Source organism: Opisthocomus hoazin, chromosome 7 (assembly GCF_030867145.1).
Source record: "Opisthocomus hoazin isolate bOpiHoa1 chromosome 7, bOpiHoa1.hap1, whole genome shotgun sequence".
Classification (NCBI taxonomy): Eukaryota; Metazoa; Chordata; class Aves; order Opisthocomiformes; family Opisthocomidae; genus Opisthocomus; species Opisthocomus hoazin.
In genome coordinates, this window is record NC_134420.1 from 2079787 (window position 1) to 2097728 (window position 17942).

General features: G+C 68.1%; 2 protein-coding genes across 4 annotated transcripts; one reads left to right on the forward strand and one right to left on the reverse strand.

Annotated features, from left to right (window-relative positions):
• Positions 1-4433: 4433 nt before the first annotated feature.
• CD6 (CD6 molecule) lies at positions 4434-12604 on the reverse strand. Of its 3 annotated transcripts, XM_075425756.1 has the most exons (13): positions 12435-12604; positions 11240-11311; positions 9802-9861; positions 8108-8416; positions 7714-8013; positions 7512-7580; positions 6662-6802; positions 6452-6580; positions 6252-6359; positions 6065-6145; positions 5737-5943; positions 4659-4799; positions 4434-4547 (listed from the first exon to the last, which is right to left on the reverse strand). In XM_075425756.1, exons 1-13 carry the CDS (start codon positions 12487-12489, stop codon positions 4450-4452), a joined length of 1770 nt encoding a protein of 589 aa, XP_075281871.1. In that variant the 5' UTR covers positions 12490-12604; the 3' UTR covers positions 4434-4449. The 3 variants fall into 3 exon arrangements, with proteins under 3 accessions (XP_075281871.1, XP_075281870.1, XP_075281868.1); XM_075425755.1 differs by having other exon boundaries at positions 4659-4757; positions 6452-6802; XM_075425753.1 differs by having other exon boundaries at positions 6452-6802.
• A 1589-nt stretch (positions 12605-14193) lies between these two features.
• Positions 14194-17437, forward strand: SLC15A3 (solute carrier family 15 member 3). The gene is made up of 8 exons (XM_075427108.1): positions 14194-15132; positions 15519-15808; positions 15888-16047; positions 16133-16228; positions 16327-16495; positions 16574-16732; positions 16853-17002; positions 17124-17437. Exons 1-8 carry the CDS (start codon positions 14608-14610, stop codon positions 17435-17437), a joined length of 1863 nt encoding a protein of 620 aa, XP_075283223.1. The 5' UTR covers positions 14194-14607.
• The last annotated feature ends 505 nt before the right edge of the window (positions 17438-17942 follow it).

The following is a 17942-nucleotide window of genomic DNA, read 5'->3' on the forward strand; positions in this document are numbered from 1 at the left end:
CCCTGCCATGCCATGCTGCACCATGCCACACTGTACTGTGCCATGCCATGCTGCACCATACCACGCTGCACCATGCCATGTCATGCCACGCTATGCCATGCTACGCCCTGCCATGCCATGCTGCACCATGCCATGCCATGCCACATGGCACCGCACCTTGCTGCACCATGCCATGCTACACCGCACCATGCCGTGCTGTGCTGCACCGTGCCATGCCATGCCATGCCGCACCGTGCCACGCTGCACCATGCCATGCCACGCTGCACCGTGCCACGCCGAGCCACCACGTGTCCTGCAGGCACCCGAAGCACCGTGATGGTCCCACGGGGCAGGGATGGGGGAAGGGTTCATGCCACCACGTCCCCGCTTCTCCCGGTTGCTGGCACCCCAGAGACACCGCGTATCCCTGCAAGGGCACGTGGGGCACGGGCGGTGACGGACCGGGGAAGGGAGAGGAGTTAATTGATTGTGCCCTAATTAATTCCTGCAAATCCAGGTCATGCATGCTAACGAAGGCAGCTGTTTTCCATTGACCCCATGGGGTTTCTGCTAAAAGGAGAGTGCCTGGCTGGGGCCTGGGGAGGGCGGCTGGGGGGACTGGGCTTGCTGGGCAGCTTGGGGGGGCTCAGGGAGGGCTCCTGTCACCTCCTGCTGCCCGGAGACATGGGGTGCTCCGCTCCCCAACCCCAGAGCTGGGGCTCGGCTCCCCTGGGAGTTTCCTGCCCCAGAGCTCTCTCTGGGCTGAAGATTTTCCGTGACTCAAGAGGAAGCTCGCCGGTGGGCGGCAGGCGGCCGCGGGCTGCCGGGAGGAGATTCTCAGGGAGGTGGGCAGAGATGCCAGGAGATGATGGCAGCACGAGCATGCCGTGTCCAGCCAGGCCCTGGCATCCCTGGAGGTGACCCAGCTTGGCAACCCCTTCCCGGCTCCTTCAGCTGGGCAGAGTGGGGCTGCTCGTTCCCATCCCCCCCTGGTCACCCTGGGGGTCCGGCTGACCCCCAAGACCAGGCTGGGGCTGTGATGGGAGCAAATCCTGCTGGGTTACCCATGGGGGGCTGGGGTCGTGGTGCTGCCCCCCACCCACCTGCGGGCTCTGGGCTGGCACAGCTTTGGCAGTGAGCTGGGAAAGGGGTGGGAGACCCTGACCCGCTCCCAGGCCAGCCCTTCCCGTGGGACTGGGGGGGTCTGTGGGGGGAGCTGAGCCCCTCTCACCCCAAATCAACCCGAGATCAGTGATTCACCCCGCGATGCTTCACCTCTAGGAAAGGTCCAGTGACCTGAGGGTGCCTGACCCCCATGGATATGGGGTGCTGGGGGTCCAGACCTCCCCTCCGAGCCGCAGCTGGCTCGGAGATGCCGCGGGCAGGGTTTGTGCTGCGGCTCGGTTACAGCATCCCTGCTCGCCGCCGGCGATGCAAGCCAGCTCAGCATCGTCTGCGTGCTCTGACAGATAAGAACGATTCTAAGATCTTTCCGGAGGGGTTTTGGCGGGGGGGCGGGGAGCGCTGGGACCTGCTGCCACGCTGCCTGCTCGTGAGGAGCCTTTGAAGAAGCAGGAGCTGCCTTTGGCGAGAGAGGGAAGAGCAGGCTGCGAGGGGACCTTAGAAATGCGTCTAAATATCTGCAGGGTGGGGGTCAGGAGGACGGGGCCAGGCTCTTTCCAGCGGTGCCCAGCACCAGGACAAGGGGCAATGGGCACAAACTGGAGCAGAGGAAGCTCCAGCTGAAGATGAGGAAGAACTTCTTCCCTCTGAGGGTGACGGAGCCCTGGCCCAGGCTGCCCAGGGAGGCTGGGGAGTCTCCTTCTCTGGAGATCTTCAAGCCCCGCCTGGACGCGGTGCTGTGCCCCCTGCTCTGGGTGACCCTGCTTGGGCAGGGGGTTGGGCTGGGTGACCCCAGAGGTCCCTGCCAACCCCAACCATTCCATGATTCTGTTGGAACGAGCTCAGCACGCCGCTGTCATCCTAATGACAGTGGAAGCAATGATCCTAACGATGGTGGGAGCGGCGTTTGCCAGCGCCCGTCACCACGTGCAGGAGCAGCGGCTCGAATAAACGGTCGGCACCCATGTCCCAGGCTGGTGGCAACACACGCACCCAATGGGAGCGGCGTTACCCCCACCCAGGGCATCGGTACCCCCCTGGGTGCCATCACCCCCCGGCTCGCGGTCCAAGCCGCCCCGTTATCCGCCCTCGCCAAGGTGCCACCGTCTCATCCCCCGGCGCGGGGAGCTGCGAGCGTGGCCGGGGCCACCTCCCGTCCCCCCGCTCGGCTCACAGCACCCAGCTCCTTCCTCTCGCCCCGCTCCTCTCCCCTTTGTCTGGGCCTTTGTTGCTATTTTGGGGCTTCCTCCGTTGTTGCGGCGTGGCCCCTTTTTGTTCGGGGCCGCCGGAGCCTCTCGCCTCGGTAAACAGCTGAAGGATGTGGCGGGGGGGGGAAATTTTCCACGGGGGTGGGTCTGAACCCCCAACCTCCGCCGAGGCTCCACCTCGCCCCGGGGAGATGGGAACCCGCCGGCGGGTGCCGGGGCGGGAGACGCGCCGCGGGGTTCGGCTCGGTGGTGGAAAGAGCGGTGCGGGGCGCAGGGAAGCCCCCCGGGGCAGGGCGATGGGGGGGTCCCAGCCCCAGGGGTGGTGGCTGGGTGCAGCCCCCGAGCCCGCCAGTGTCCCCGTCCCCAAGCTGTGCCTGGCACGGGGTGACGCTGCTTTGCTCTGGGGCTTGGGGCGGACTGTGGGAAGCCCCAGTTTTCAGGGCAGGGCGTTGCTGGGGGAAACTGGGCTTCTTACTGGCACCTTCCATGCCTGCTGCTGTCCCCTGGGGTCCCCAACTCCCGTTCCTGCCCCTGGGGTGTCCCTGCCCCTGAGGTCTCTCTGTCCCTTGCTCCCATCCCTGGGGTCTCTCCATCACTCCTCGTGTCCCAAGAGTTGTCCCCATCCCTGCTCCCATCCCTGGGGTCTCTCTGTCCCTTGCTCCCATCTCTGGGGTCTCTCTGTCCCTTGCTCCCATCCTTGGGGTCTCCCCATCCCCGCTCACCTCCCCAGGGCTGTCCCCATCCCTGTTCTCATCACTGGGGTCTTTTTGTCCCTTGCTCCTGTCCTTGGGGTCTCTCCATCCCTGCTCCCATCCCCAGGGCTGTCCCCATCCCTGTTCCCATCCCTGGGGTCTCTCCGTCCCTTGCTCCTGTCCTTGGGGTCTCTCCATCCCTGCTCCTGTCCCCAGGGCTGTCCCCATCCCTGTTCCCATCCTTGGGGTCTCTCTGTCCCTTGCTCCTGTCCTTGGGGTCTCTCCATTGCTCCTCCCATCCCCAGGGTTGTTCCCATCCCTGGGGTCTCTCTGTCCCTTGCTCCCATCCTTGGGGTCTCTCTATCCCTTGCTTCTGTCCTTGGGGTCTCTCCATTGCTCCTCCCGTCTCCAGGGCTGTCCCCATCCCTGGGGTCTCTCTGTCCCTTGCTCGCACCCTTGGGGTCTCTCCATCCCTGCTCCCGTCCCCAGGGCTGTCCCCATCCCTGTTCCCATCCCTGGGGTCTCTCTGTCCCTTGCTCCTGTCCTTGGGGTCTCTCCATTGCTCCTCCCGTCCCCAGGGCTGTCCCCATCCCTGGGGTCTCTCTGTCCCTTGCTGCCATCCTTGGGGTCTCCCCATCCCCGCTCACCTCCCCAGGGCTGTCCCCATCCCAGTTCCCATCCCTGGGGTCTCTCTATCCCTCTTCCCATCCCTGCTTCCCTCTGTGCTCTGGCTGAGGGGGACCATCCCACCCTGGGATGGAAGCTGGCTGTGTCCCACCTCCTGCCTCGGCACCCGCCTCGCAGCCCCAGGCTGGGGTGAGAGGGGTCCGGGACCCCCCCCTCCCAGCACCACCCGATGTGCCCAGGCTGGGACCCCAGCACCTTCCCTGCTGACATCCCCTGAACCCCCCAGCCGGGGTTTACAGACTCGGTGGCCAGTGTGTCCCCAGGATGGGGGGGACTGTGGCCTGGTGGGGTGTGGGGAACCTTGGGGGGTCCTCTGTATCCCCATGACGTGTTGGGGATGGCTGTGGGACCCTGCCACCCCACGTCCCCACCACCCACCTCCCAGGGACGCGAGGTCTGGCTGCTCGGGCAGGACCCCACCAGCCGCCGGGACCCATGGCCGGTCCAGGCGATGCTGCGACCACGGGGACTGCAGGAAGGGGACAGCTTTGGGTCACTTATCCCTTGGCTGCCCCACGGGCGACTGGGAGCACTGGGTGACCCAGCCTTGCTGCGAGGCTGGTGGCCAGCCACCCCTATGGCCGAGGGACGTGGTGACCCACCAGGAAAAGCTTTTAATCGCAGCCATGCCATGTCCCAGCACGGAGGAGACCTCCTGAGAAGTCCAGAGGAGACGTTGGCAGCGGGATGGCCGTTCCTTGGCCACACACAGTGCCAGGTCCCCCCCTGCCACATCCATCTGTCCATGGCGTCGGGAAACATCAGTAAGCAGAGCCCTGGATGTCATCGTAGTCGCTGCCCTCAGAGGAGTCGGGGTCCGGCGCGTGTCCCCCCAAGGAGCTGGATGGACCTGGCCAACCTGCATGGGAGAGAGCCCCGCAGCGATGGGCACGGAGCGGGAGGAGGGTGCTGCGGGGGCACGGGACCCCTGCACCTCCCCGCTCCCGCCCTGGCAGCGTGGGGTCCTCACCGGGGTGCGGGGACGGGTCCCCGGGCGGCTCCACGCCCTGCACGTTCTCGTACCACTCCCCCGAGGAGGTGCTGGAGCTGTCGGCAGGGTCGGGGGGTGCTGGGGGGTGGGAGGGCACCGGGGCGGTCACACAGGGCGTTGCTGGGGGAAACAGGGCTGCTTACTGGCACCTTCCATCCCTGCTGCCATCCCCTGGGGTCCCCAACTCCCATTCCCGCCCCTGGGCTGTCCCCATCCCTGGGGTCTCTCCATCCCTGCTCCCCTCCTCATGGCTGTCCCCATCCTGGTTCCCATCCCTGGAGTCTCTCCATCCCTGCTCCCTTCCCCAGAGCTGTCCCCATCCCTGGGGTCTCTCTGTCCCTTGCTCCTGTCCTTGGGGTCTCTCCATTGCTCCTCCCGTCCCCAGGGCTGTCCCCATCCCTGTTCCCATCCCTGGGGTCTCTCCATCCCTGTTCCCATCCCTGGAGTCTCTCCATCCCTGCTCCTATCCCCGGGGCTGTCCCCATCCCCATTCCCATCCCTGGGATCTCCATCCCCACTCTTGTCCCCAGGGTGGTCCCCATCCCTGCCCTCCTCCCCAGGCCTGTCCTCATCCCCGTTCCCATCCCTGGGGTCTCCCCATCCCCGTTCCCATTCCTGGGGTCTCCCCATCCCTGTTCCCACCCCTGGGATCTCTGTCCCTGCTCTCCTCCCCATCCCTGTTCCCACCCCTGGGGTCTCTCCATCCCTGTTCCCATCCCTGGGGTCTCTCCATCCCTGTTCCCACCCCTGGGATCTCCGTCCCTGCTCTCCTCCCCATCCCTGTTCCCATCCCTGGGGTCTCCCCATCCCTGTTCCCATCCCTGGGGTCTCTCCATCCCTGTTCCAACATCTGGGATCTCCGTCCCTGCTCTCCACCCCATCCCTGTTCCCATCCCTGGGGTCTCTCCATCCCTGTTCCAACATCTGGGATCTCCGTCCCTGCTCTCCTCTCCATCCCTGTTCCCATCCCTGGGGTCTCCCCATCCCTGTTCCCACCCCTGGGATCTCCATCCCTGCTCCGGTCCCTGGGACCACACAGCCCGCTGTCAGCGCCCACCTGTACCGGGGTAGTCAGCGTAGCTGTGGGTGGTGGGTGCTGTGTGCTGGTGGGTGCCATCGGCGGGGGGCGGCGGGCAGACCCGGGCGTGCGGGGGGGCCGTGCTGTTGTTGCAGTAGAGCTTGGTGGAGGAGGAGGAGGAGGAGGAGGAGGAGGTGGAGGAGCTGCTGGCTCTGCCGCGGGACGGGGGGCCCAGCCTGGCCGGCACTGCGGGGCACAGGGCTCCCGTCAGCCCCGGGCTGCGGGGCAGCCGCTCGCCCACCCACGGGCAGGACGGGCGGACGGCTGGTGCTGCAGGACAGACGGACAGACACCCCTCGTGTCCTACCCTCCGCGGGGAACTGCTCCATCCCGTCCTTCTTGGGCATCAGCGGGAGAAGCTGCTCCCCGGGCTGCCGGCGCAGCGAGTCTGTGGGGAGGGGGCATCAGTGGGGCACCCCGGGGAACCCCAGGGCTGGGCGGCGGGGGTCCCAGGGCTGGGTGGCGGGGGTCCCGGGGCCGGGTGGGGTGCTCACTGTAGAAGGTGGAGAGGGCCACGGGCGGCTTGCTGCTGAAGTCGTAGTGTTCGTAGTCAGAGTCGGAATCGGAGTCCTTGGTGGCGGGCAGGGCTGGGACCGGTGGGTCTGGGGGACGAGATGGGGACAGGGGGGCTGTTGCCAGCCATGACCTCCTGCTCCACAGCCCCCAGGGCGGGCTGGTGACCCCCCAGACCTACCTGATCCTTTGGGAAGGCTGGGGGGCATCTCCCTGTAGTCGTTGGAGGTCCCGGAGAGCACGGTGGGGCTCTGGGCGCTGTGGGTCACCAGGACCGGACCGGCTAGCCCGAGGGACGACATGGCATGGGCTGTGGGGACAAGGGGGGGGTGCGCCCACTCAGCTGCTCCGTGGCAGAGCCGGCCCCGCTGAGCCCACGGGGGGTCCTTACCGCTCATCTTCCTCGTCCTCAGCAGGGCGGCGGTGAAGGCCAGCACGGTGAGCAGGAGCAGCACTGCCAGGACCAGGCAGGTGACAAAGAGGGGCACGTGCAGGGGGGACGGTGACCCCGCAGCCGGGGAGCCCTCTGCAGCTGTGACAGAGAACAGACACAGCTCGTGACACCCGGGCCATCCTCTCTCCAGGTAAGGGGGGGCAAGGTGGGCTCTCTTCATCGCTGCTCCTGTCCCCGGGGCTGTCCCCACCCCTGTTCCCATCCCTGGGGTCTCTCCACCCCTGTTCCCATCCCTGGGGTCTCCCTATCCCTGCTCCCATCCCGGGGCTGTCTCCATCCCCGTTCCCATCCGTGGGATCTCCATCCCTGCTCTTGTCTCCAGGGCGCTCCCCATCCCTGCTCTCCTCCCCAGGCCTGCCCTCCTCCCCGTTCCCATCCCTGGGGTCTCTCCATCTCTGTTCCCACCTCTGGGATCTCCGTCCCTGCTCTCCTCCCCATCCCTGCTCCCATTCCTGGGGTCTCTCCATCCCTGCTCCCATCCCAGGGCTGTCTCCATCCCTGGGATCTCCATCCCCACTCTTGTCCCCAGGGCAGACCCCATCCCTGCTCTCCTCCCCAGGCCTGTCCTCATCCCCATTCCCACCCCTGGGGTCTCTCCATCCCTGTTCCCACCCCTGGGATCTCCGTCCCTGCTCTCCTCTCCATCCCTGTTCCCATCCCTGGGATCTCTCCATCCCTGCTCCCACGCCTGGGATCTCCATCCCTGCTCTCCTCTCCATCCCTGCTCATGATCTCCCGGCAGCCCCCCAAGAGCCGGGTCACGGCGGAAGCTCTGCGGGACACTCACCGCTCGGGAGCGTGACGTCGCTCGGCGTCACCGTGGCCAGCGAGGTCGGCACCTGCAAGCCCTTGGAGCCTGGCAGGAGGGTGTCGGGGTGGGGGAAGGCAGAAGAAACCGGGTTGTAGCTCATCTGCAGGGCCCCCCGCCGTGACCACAAGCCCCCCACACCCCCGTGGGGCTGAGTAGAGGTGGGTGGGGGGTCCCGTACCGTTGCAGACCACGCCAGCCGCCCGGGACTGGTGGCAGGGAGCCGATTTGTTGTAGGTCCACCGGCAGTGGGCCAGCGACGGCTGCCGGCTCTCGCACTGGTAGAGCATCCTGCCGGGCAGCGTGTGCTCGAAGGACGGCTGCCGGAGGGACTCGCCGCAGCCCAGCGCCCGGCACAGCGCGCTCGCCTCCAGCTCGTACCACGTGCTGTCGCACACCGTGTTCCACACGCCGCGGAAAAAAACCTCCACCCGACCGGAGCAGCCGTCCCGGCCGCCGGAGAGCCGCCATTCCTGGTGTTCTGCGGGCGGAGAGCGGAGCTGGGGATGCTCTGCCCGTATCCGGAGCTCGAACCTCGCTCGGCGGCTGCCGGACCCGGCAAACGCCGGCCGCACCTGAGCACACCACGCCAGCGTCCTCCTTGTGACTGCAGTCGTGCTCCGGCGCGGCCGGGCAGTCCCAGAGATGCTCCTCGTGCCCCTCGCAGCCCACCTCGTCCCGGAGGATGGGTCCGCTGCCCCGGCCGAAGGCGGCATCGCCGTAAGCGCGCACGGCCCGGCCGCAGCGTAGCTGCCGGCACACGACGTCGGCGTCGGCCGTGTCCCAGGCGTCGTCGCACACCGTGCCCCACGCGCCCGCCTGCTCCATCTCCACCCGTCCCTCGCACCGGCTCCGGCCGCCGGCCAGCCGCAGCGCGCTGGGACCTGGGCGAGACGCCGGGGAACGGGGTACGGGTGGCCCTGGCACTGTCCCACCCTGTGCCGGCGCCGGCTCCGCGTGGTAGCAGGGATGGGGTCCCCCCTCCCCGCCAAAACGGGGGTGATGGGAACAGGGATGGGGAGGAGAGCAGGGATGGAGACCCCAGGGGTGGGAACAGGGATGGGGAGACCCCAGGAATGGGAACAGGGATGGGGAGGAGAGCAGGGACGGAGATCCCAGGGATGGGAACAGGGACAGGGAGACCCCAGGAATGGGAACAGGGATGGGGAGACCCCAGGAATGGGAACAGGGATGGGGAAGAGAGGAGGGATGGAGATCCCAGAGGTGGAAACAGGGATGGAGAGACCCCAGGGATGGGAACAGGGATGGAGAGACCCCAGGAATGGGAACAGGGATGGGGAGGAGAGCAGGGACGGAGATCCCAGAGGTGGAAACAGGGATGGAGAGACCCCAGGGATGGGAACAGGGATGGAGAGGAGAGCAGGGATGGAGATCCCAGATGTTGGAACAGGGATGGAGAGACCCCAGGGATGGGAACAGGGATGGGGAGGAGAGCAGGGACGGAGATCCCAGATGTTGGAACAGGGATGGAGAGACCCCAGGAATGGGAACAGGGATGGAGAGGAGAGCAGGGATGGAGATCCCAGATGTTGGAACAGGGATGGGGAGACCCCAGGGATGGGAACAGGGATGGAGAGGAGAGCAGGGACAGAGATCCCAGAGGTGGGAACAGGGATGGAGAGACCCCAGGAATGGGAACAGGGATGGAGAGACCCCAGGAATGGGAACAGGGATGGAGAGGAGAGCAGGGATGGAGATCCCAGAGGTGGAAACAGGGATGGAGAGACCCCAGGGATGGGAACAGGGATGGGGAGGAGAGCAGGGACGGAGATCCCAGATGTTGGAACAGGGATGGAGAGACCCCAGGAATGGGAACAGGGATGGGGAGGAGAGCAGGGACGGAGATCCCAGATGTTGGAACAGGGATGGAGAGACCCCAGGAATGGGAACAGGGATGGGGAGACCCCAGGAATGGGAACAGGGATGGGGAGGAGAGCAGGGATGGAGATCCCAGATGTTGGAACAGGGATGGAGAGACCCCAGGAATGGGAACAGGGATGGAGAGACCCCAGGAATGGGAACAGGGATGGAGAGGAGAGCAGGGACGGAGATCCCAGATGTTGGAACAGGGATGGAGAGACCCCAGGAATGGGAACAGGGATGGGGAGGAGAGCAGGGACGGAGATCCGAGAGGTGGGAACAGGGATGGAGAGACCCCAGGGGTGGGAACAGGGATGGGGAGGAGAGCAGGGACAGAGATCCCAGAGGTGGGAACGGGCAAGGAGGTCCCTGGCCACGCCGCGCTCACCTGGTGCCGCCGAGGTGTTGCCCGCCGGCGTGCCGGGAGGTCCCGTCGGCTCCGCGGGGGCTGTGGGGAGGAAGGGGCCGGGGGGTGAGGGGCTGAGACCCCCCCTCCTGGGGCTGAACGGCCCCTCTGAGCTGCTCAGGAGGGGTCACGGTGGGAGGACAGGCTGCTGGACAGACGGACGTGCCGCGTGCCCACCGCCCCGCTGCTGAGGCGAAAGCGGGAGCGATGTCGGTGGGTATCGGGGGGCCAACCCCCCCCTTTTTCTGGCTCAACCCCGGCGAGGAGCAGACGGTCCCACCGTCACCAACACCGGGGGCTCAGAATCACAGAATCACAGAATCACAGAATAGAAGGGGTTGGAAGGGACCTCTGTGGGTCATCTAGTCCAACCCCCCTGCCCAAGCAGGGTCACCCAGAGCAGGCTGCACAGCACCTTGTCCAGGCGGGGCTTGAAGATCTCCAGAGAAGGAGACTCCACAACCTCCCTGGGCAGCCTGTTCCAGGGCTCCGTCACCCTCAGAGGGAAGAAGTTCTTCCTCATGTTCAGACGGAACTTCCTGTGCCTCAGTTTGTGCCCATTGCCCCTTGTCCTGTCACTGGGCACCACTGAAAAGAGCTTGGCCCCATCCTCCTGACACCCACCCTGCAGATATTTGTAGGCATTTATAAGGTCCCCTCGCAGCCTTCTCTTCTTCAGGCTGAACAAGCCCAGTTCCCTCAACCTCTCCTCGTAGGGGAGATGCTCCAGTCCCCTCCTCATCCTTGTAGCCCTCCGCTGGACTCTCTCCAGTAGCTCTTCATCCTTCTTGAACTGGGGAGCCCAGCACTGGACACAGTACTCCAGATGAGGCCTCACCAGGGCAGTGTAGAGGGGAAGGAGAACCTCCCTCGTCCTGCTGCCCACACTCTTCTTGATGCACCCCAGGATCCCATTGGCCTTCTTGGCAGCCAGGGCACGCTGCTGGCTCATGGTCACCCTGTCGTCCACCAGGACACCCAGGTCCCTCTCCGCAGAGCTGCTCTCCAGCAGGTCCACCCCAGCCTGTACTGGTGCATGGGGTTGTTCCTCCCCAGGTGCAGGACCCTGCCCTTGCCCTTGTTGAACCTCATCAGGTTCCTCTCTGCCCAAGGAACCCATCCTCTGCTCGGTGGCTCGCGGATGGCGAAGCGGAGCCGTGGGGAGGGTCGGGGGGCTGCGCAGGGACGGGACGCTGATCCGGGGAGGGACGGCCAAAATGGCATCCCCAAGGCGCCGTGGGAAGCCCCCTCGAGGCCTCGGCCACGCGGGCACGGAGCTCTCGCACCCCGAAAAGTCGCTCCCGGTCTCCTCCGTAGGGATAAAGCTCCCCGGGGCCGGATCCTGACACGGGGTCTGCCGGTGGGATGCCGGAAGCGGAATCCAGCCCCGAAATAACGGCGGTTTCGGGACACGACTCACCGGTGGGAAAGCTGAAATGGGGGGTCCCGTCCCGCGCCCCGGCTGCCTCCGCCGCCTTCCGGCTCGCCGCTCCTGCCGACAGAGAGGGTCTGCCTGGACCTGCCTGGACCTGCCTGGACCTGCCTGCCCACCCCCATCTTGGTGCCACAGGTGAGCGGATGCTGAAGCTGCCAGCGTGGTCCCCTTGTCGCTTTTTCCCCCTCCGAGGGCACCCCGAGGGCACGGCATCCCTCTGGGCGCGGGGCTCGACGCCACCCTCCCCGTCTCCCGTCCCTCTGCTTCGACGCGCGGCGGTGGCCGAGCCGCTGGCCGCGCTCCCGCGGTCGTCGCCGAAAAAACCTTCACCCTCGGTGGTTTTTGAGACGGCCGCGTCGGTGATGGAGCCCGTGGATCGCCGCGTGTGGGGTTGGGGGGGTGCGTTGGGTGGGTGTCCCTGTGGGAGCTGGTGGTCCCTGTGGGAACCCCCCACCGTAGCCGGCGGGCTCTGATTTGGCGTTAAAAATATGAAAGGAGAAGGTAAGGGATGAGGGTAGGAGGTGGGGGACGTGGTGGGGTCCTGAGGCCGTGCCCCGAGCCCGGAGGCAGCCGGCAGCGCGGCGGCAAAGGTGCGGGAAAGCGCCGTGAGCGGAAACGGAGGCGACGGCGACCGTTGCCCCGACTGAGCGGAGGCGTCGAGGTCGCTGCTGGCAGCCATTTTCGGGTGTGAAACCACCCCGAACCCCGCCGGGCTGCGGGGAGCTGGTGGCATCGTCCCCAAAAACGTGTCCCAGGGTGATGCCAGTGACATGAGCAGGCAGGGTGGGTTTTTGGCTCGTGCCTGCCAAGACCAGGAGAGCATCGCCCTGTCCCCGCATGGGTGGGGGCTGGCGGGCGGGATGGCCCCCAGAGCCCTTTTAGGGTCCCCAGCGTCGCCAGCCGCCGAGTGGGGACCCCCACGGCGAGGGGCGCGGCGAGGAGGGGCAGAGGTCGCAGCGGCCACGCCGAGCATGGCGGGAAGGAGGAGAGCTCGGCTTGGCGGAGCTGCCTGCTGAGCGTCCTCGCTCGGCGCCGAACCGCCGCCGGTGACACCCGTGCGCACGCACCGGCACCGCCGGACCCAACTGGGACCTGGCACCAAAATCGGCCGAGCCGTCGCCCCGGTGTCCCCGTCACGCGGAGAGGGATGGGAAGGGAGGGGTTGGGGACGTTGACGTACCTTGGCCGGGCACGGCGGCGGAGAGAGCCACCAAGAGCAGGCAGAGCCCCTCCATCCCGCTCAGCGGCCGTGGGGCAGCCCCATGGCGGCCGGGGGGCCGGGGGTCAGGTGGTCCCGTCCTCCTGTCACCTCTCTCAGCGGCTTGGGGACATCGTTCGGCCGTGGCCCCGTCTCTGCCGGCTGCCGCTCCCCGCTCCCGGCTTGCGGTCGGGGGCTGCAGGAAGCCAGCTCAGCGCCGTGGGGCGGAGGAGGGCGATGGGGTGGCTCCATCCTGCACGCTGCCAGGGGGGCGGGGGGAAGCGGGGGGCTCGGGGACCTGCGGCGTCCCTCGGGGTGACGGGAGCCGCGGGGACCTGGTGGTCCCACCGCAGGCCACCCTCAGCCCCCACCCCGGGGACGCGGATCTCACAGGAGCCATGGCGTGCCGTGGGCTTGGGACAGCGTCGCTGGTGGCACGGTGGGACTCGGGGTCCCCCAAGCTCTGCGACCTCCATGGGGTGACGGAGCAGAGCGTGGGGTTCCCTCCTTCCCCCCCCTGTTTTCTGGAGCTGAGGTGGGCAGGAGGATGCTCGCGAGGCGGGAGGTGGCCGGCGCCTTTGGGTGCTGCCCGCGGGAGGGTCCTTCGCACCCCGCTCCACCCCACGGCACCGGGGGACCCACAAGGGACAGCCCCTGGTGACCCCGGAGCCGTGCCACCCACCTCCCCCTGCAGCGGGCGGGTTCAGGGATGCTACGGTCGAGCCGGGCTGGGACGGGTCCCGCCGGCAGCCGAAAATACGGATTCCAAGGCTCTTCCCTTGCCCGGCTACCGGTCATCGCCGGGCTCGCCAACCGCCGTGTCCCGGGGAGCGCGTCCCTCTGCCCGGGGGGAGCCGCGGGGACACGGGGAGCTGGGGGACGCGGGGAGCTGTGGGGACGTGGGGAGCTGCGGGGACGCGGGGAGCCGTGGGGACGCGGGGAGCCGTGGGGATGAGCCGTGGGGACGTGGGGAGCTGTGGGGACATGGGGAGCCTTGGGGAGCTGCAGGGATGCGGGGAGCCGTGGGGACACGGGGGGCTGTGGGGACGTGGGGAGCCGTGGGGACGCAGGGAGCCATGAGGACGCGGGGAGCTGCAGGGACGTGGGGAGTTTTGGGGATGTGGGGAGTTTTGGGGACATGGGGAGCCGTGGGGACACGGGGAGCCGTGGGGATGCGGGGAGTCGTGGGGACACGGGGAGCTGTGGGGACATGGGGAGCCATGGGGACGTGGGGAGCCGTGGGGATGTGGGGAGCCGTGGGGCTGCGGGGAGCCGTGGGGACGCGGGGAGCCATGGGGACGTGGGCTGGGGACCCGCTACTCCGGGCTCTTCCCCCCACCCCGGGGAGCCCGGAGGGGGTTGTTAGGGCGGGAGGGGGGTGCGAGGGGCTGGCAGCTCCCCTGGGCTGGGGGGGAAGTTTCGGGGGGCTGGGAGGGCGGCGTGGCCGTCGGCGTTCGCCCCTGCGCTCCCTGCCTTTCGCAGCTACGGGTTTGTTTTCATTTTTTTAATTTCAGTTTTTTGGTTTTTTCAGACTTACGGAAACTTTTCGCGCCGCCTCGCTCGCCGCCGAGCCCGGTGGAAAACACCGGCGGACGCGAGGCCAACAGGCACACGCAGCCCCCCCCCGCAGCCCCCCTTCCTTAGGAACCCGGGCTGCAAAACAAACCCCCATGTGCTGGGGGGTCGGGGTGCATTCTTGGGGGGGGGGGGCAGCCGGTGATGCCACCCTGAGCTCGGCTCAGCCCGGCTTTACGCCGGCTCCGGTGGGTGCTGGTGGGTGCTCGACCTCCCCCCGGCACCCACGTCGCAGGGGGAGACCCCAGCCTCAGCGAGGGGCTCCGCTGCCGAGCCGTGCTGGTGGGGGATGGCGGGGGGGGGGTGAGGAAAGCCCCCCCACCCGAGGTGGGGGGCGTATGGAAACCCCCCAGGAAGGAGAAGCCGCGCTGGATGATGGGTGGTTTTGGTTTCGGAGCCGTCATCTGACCAGTTTGTTTGGCAGGAATGGGGAACTGGGAGCCGGGGAGGAAGAGGAGGGGAGGACGCGAAGTAGGGGGGGGGCAGCCCGGAGAGGGTCCGAGGGGACCCCCCCAGCCCCGCTCCCCCCTACTCAAAGCAGCGAACCAACACCAAGAGCCGCGGTTCTCCAGGGTAGGGCATGGCCGGGAGCGGGGACGGCGAGGAGCGGACCCCCTTATTGGGGGGGACCCCCCCGAAGGGGCGCGGGGCGGCGCGCGCGGCCGTGCTGGCGGTGGAGGCTCTGGAGCGGGCGGCTTTCTTCGGCCTCGCCACCAACCTCGTGCTCTACCTCGCCGGAGGCGACTTCGGCTGGGGGGGGACGCAGGCGTCCCGCGCCTCGCTGTTCTTCTGGGGGGCTTCCCACCTGCTCTCGCCCGTCGGGGGCTGGCTGGCCGACGTCTACCTGGGCACCCATGGCACCGTCACCCTCAGCTTCTCGCTCTACCTGCTGTCGGCGTGCCTGCTGCCCGTCACCGCCACGCTGGACGGACGTCTGTCAGTCTGCGGGCAGCCGCCCGCCGCCGGCGTCCGAAACTGCTCCCGGACGTGCCAGGGGAAGCCCCCCGAGCTCTACTGTGCCCCCACCATCTACACCGGCCTCGTGCTCTTGGCGTTGGGCGTCAGCTCCGTCAGAGCCAACCTCACCGCTTTCGGTGCCGAGCAGGTGAGCGCGGCGTCCTTGTCCCTCCGTCCCTTCCCGGCGGGTCCTCGCCCCACACCGAGCCGCCACGGACCTTCTGCAGAGCCCCCCATGGTGGGGAGGAGATGTGGCTGCACCCCATAGGTGACCTCCAAACCCTTCGAGACCTTTGGGACATCCTTGGGAAGGAGGGAGGGAAGGCGGGAGGTGAGGGGTGGGATGGGGCGGGGGGGTGGTGGTGGGATGGAGCACGGGGGGACGTAGGAGGGTGGTGGGACAGGGGGACGTGGGAGGGTGGTGGGACGGGGGGATGTGGGAGGGTGGTGGGACAGGGGATGAAGTTGAGGGCCGAGGTTCGGCAGTGCCGAGGCTCAGAGTCAGCCCCGGGGCTCGTCCCTCCACCTCGGCAGGTGAGGGACCGGGGCGGTGAGGCCACGCGGCGCTTCTTCAACTGGTTCTACTGGAGCGTCAACGTCGGGGCCGCCTTCTCCCTGCTGGTGGTGGCCTTTGTCCAGCAGAACGTCAGCTTTCTGGCCGGTTACCTCATCCCCGTCGCCTGTCTCGCCTTGGCCCTCCTCATCTTCCTCCTGGCCACCCCCACCTTCGTCACCAAGCCCCCCAGGGGCAGCCAGGTCTCCGCCATCCTCAAGCTGGCCCTGCAGAGCTGCGGCTGCGCCCGGCTGGGTGGCACGGGGGCTAGGTGAGAAGGGTGGGAGGTGGTCTGCGGGGGGGCTGGACCCTCCCAGCCCTGGCCTCGCCCATGCTGTCCCTCTCCCCAGGCTGAGCTCTCGCCGGCGGAAGGCTGGGGACCCTCTCCCCAACAGCAGACCCCAGCCTGGAGCCCCTTCGCCCGAGGAGGACCTCGCCAACTTCCAGGCGCTGGCCCGGATCCTGCCCGTGATGCTGACCTTCATCCCGTACCAGATGGTCTCCTCCCAGGTGAGGCGCCGGGTGGGCTCAGCACCGGGCGGGGACCACCAGCAGTGGCAGGTCCGAGCCCACAGGGCCACCACCCCGCTTGCAGGTGCAGTCGACCTATTACCTGCAAGGTCTCCACCTCCGCGTCCCCGGCGTCTTCCAGCACGGCCAGGACCACGCCAGCACCCTCCAGGGCTACACGGTGAGGGACGGGACCGGGGTGGCCGAGGAGCACCCCGCGGGACGCCGAGCTCCCCGCCGCGGGCGAGGGAAGGGCTCGACCTGGCTTCTGCCCCGCAGTTCCCGGACGCTTGGTTGCTCTTGGCCAACGTGGTGGTCTTGCTGGCCTTGGTGCCGCTGAAGGACCGCGTCATCGACCCCTTCCTCGCCAAGCAGTGCCTGCTGCCCTCGCCGCTGAAGAGGATGGCGCTGGGCATGGTCTTCGGCCTCGCCTCCATCCTCACGGCGGGTAGGACCCCCGCTGGGGTGGGAGGCTGCTGCGGGCAGGGGCTCGGTGGGCGCTCAGCCCCCCGCCCACGTCCCGCAGGGGTCCTGGAGCGGGAGCGGCTGGGGTACGTGCGGCGCAACCGGACGGTGCCGCAGCTCCTCGGCGGGGACCGCTACGCCGCTGCCGCGCTGCCCGTCTGGTGGCAGGTCCCCCAGTACCTGCTCTTCGGCCTCGGCGAGATCTTCACCGGCATCCCCGGTGAGCGGCGCCCACCGAGCCCCCCGGGGCCACCCACCGCAGCCCCTGCGTTGGCTCCGGTGGGGGAATCCCGCAGGATCCGAGCCTTTCCCGGAGCCTTTCCCCACGCTCTCCCCGCAGGCCTGGAGTTCGCCTACGCCGAAGCCCCCGAGTCCATGAAAGGAGCCGTCATGGGTCTCTTCTTCTTCATCGCCGGGGTGGGCTCGCTGCTGGGGTCCGGGCTGCTGACCCTCCTCTCGCTGCCCACCCGCGGCTGCCCCGAGGACTCCGGTGAGCGCCGGCACGGTGACACCGGTGTCACCTCCCGCTTGGGGTGCCTTGGTGGCCAGCGGGGACGGGGTGTGGGGTCACCCCCTATCCCCCCCGGTTCTGACCATCCTCCTCCTCGCAGGGAGCATGGACGCCTGCCGCATGGAGAGCGGCTTCTTCCTGCTGGCCGGGATCCAGTCGGTCACCTGCCTGCTCTTCGCCTGGATCTCCGCGCGTTACCGGAGCTGGGTGCCACCGGGTGCCCCCCACCCCTCCCCGGGTGACGGTGCCGCGGGGGGGGGGGGGGTGACGGGGCATCGCCCACCCTTCCCTGGGGACAGGGATGCTGGTCCCAGTGGCAGCAGGGCGGGGGGGGGGGGGACAGGACCCCGGGCTGCGGGGTCACCCCATCTCTGTGGCCCCGGGGGGTTTTGGGGGGCTGTGGGGGTGGCTTGAGCGCCGGTGCGGGGCAGAGGGTCGGTGGGGTGGGTGCTGGCCAGGAGCAGGGTGATGAAGGGCGGGGGGGGGGTCTCTCCTGCTATCGCCCAGGGTGATTTGGGGGTGTGTTGGGATCACTGGGACAGATTGGGGGGCTGGGGGGGACTGGAGGGGGGGCAAATCCCCACGGCATCCCCAAATAAAGGGACCTGCTGGCCCATCGCTGTGGCAGGAGAGACGCGTGGGGGGCTCGGGGACCGGCCATGTTGGGGGGGGACCCAGGACCGGGCAGGGACCTGCTGCTCCCTGCTCCGGGCTGTCAGGGCTGGACGGGCCGAGGAGGAGGAGGAAGGCGGCAGGAGTGAGGAAGGAGGTTCCTCGCCCCAAGGTCACCTTGGCCAAGCCGAGACCAGGACGCTCCCGCGTTCGGCCCCACGTGGCACCAAGGGCAGACGCCGGTCCCCGGGAGCCCGGTGGGTTCGGCCGTGCCTGGCAGAGCCGGTTCCTGCCCCTGGCACCGCGG

Excerpts from the sequence above, each read along its gene's own strand:
- CD6 (XM_075425753.1), bottom strand. The coding sequence starts at position 12,489 with ATGGAGGGGCTCTGCCTGCTCTTGGTGGCTCTCTCCGCCGCCGTGCCC. Across the intron at positions 8,417-9,801 it reads CAACACCTCGGCGGCACCAG|GTCCCAGCGCGCTGCGGCTG; the intron begins GTGAGCGCGGCG and ends CGTCTCGCCCAG. Across the intron at positions 8,014-8,107 it reads CGCTGGCGTGGTGTGCTCAG|AACACCAGGAATGGCGGCTC; the intron begins GTGCGGCCGGCG and ends CTCCGCCCGCAG.
- SLC15A3 (XM_075427108.1), top strand. The coding sequence starts at position 14,608 with ATGGCCGGGAGCGGGGACGGCGAGGAGCGGACCCCCTTATTGGGGGGG. Across the intron at positions 16,229-16,326 it reads GCACCCTCCAGGGCTACACG|TTCCCGGACGCTTGGTTGCT; the intron begins GTGAGGGACGGG and ends TCTGCCCCGCAG. Across the intron at positions 16,733-16,852 it reads GATCTTCACCGGCATCCCCG|GCCTGGAGTTCGCCTACGCC; the intron begins GTGAGCGGCGCC and ends CTCTCCCCGCAG.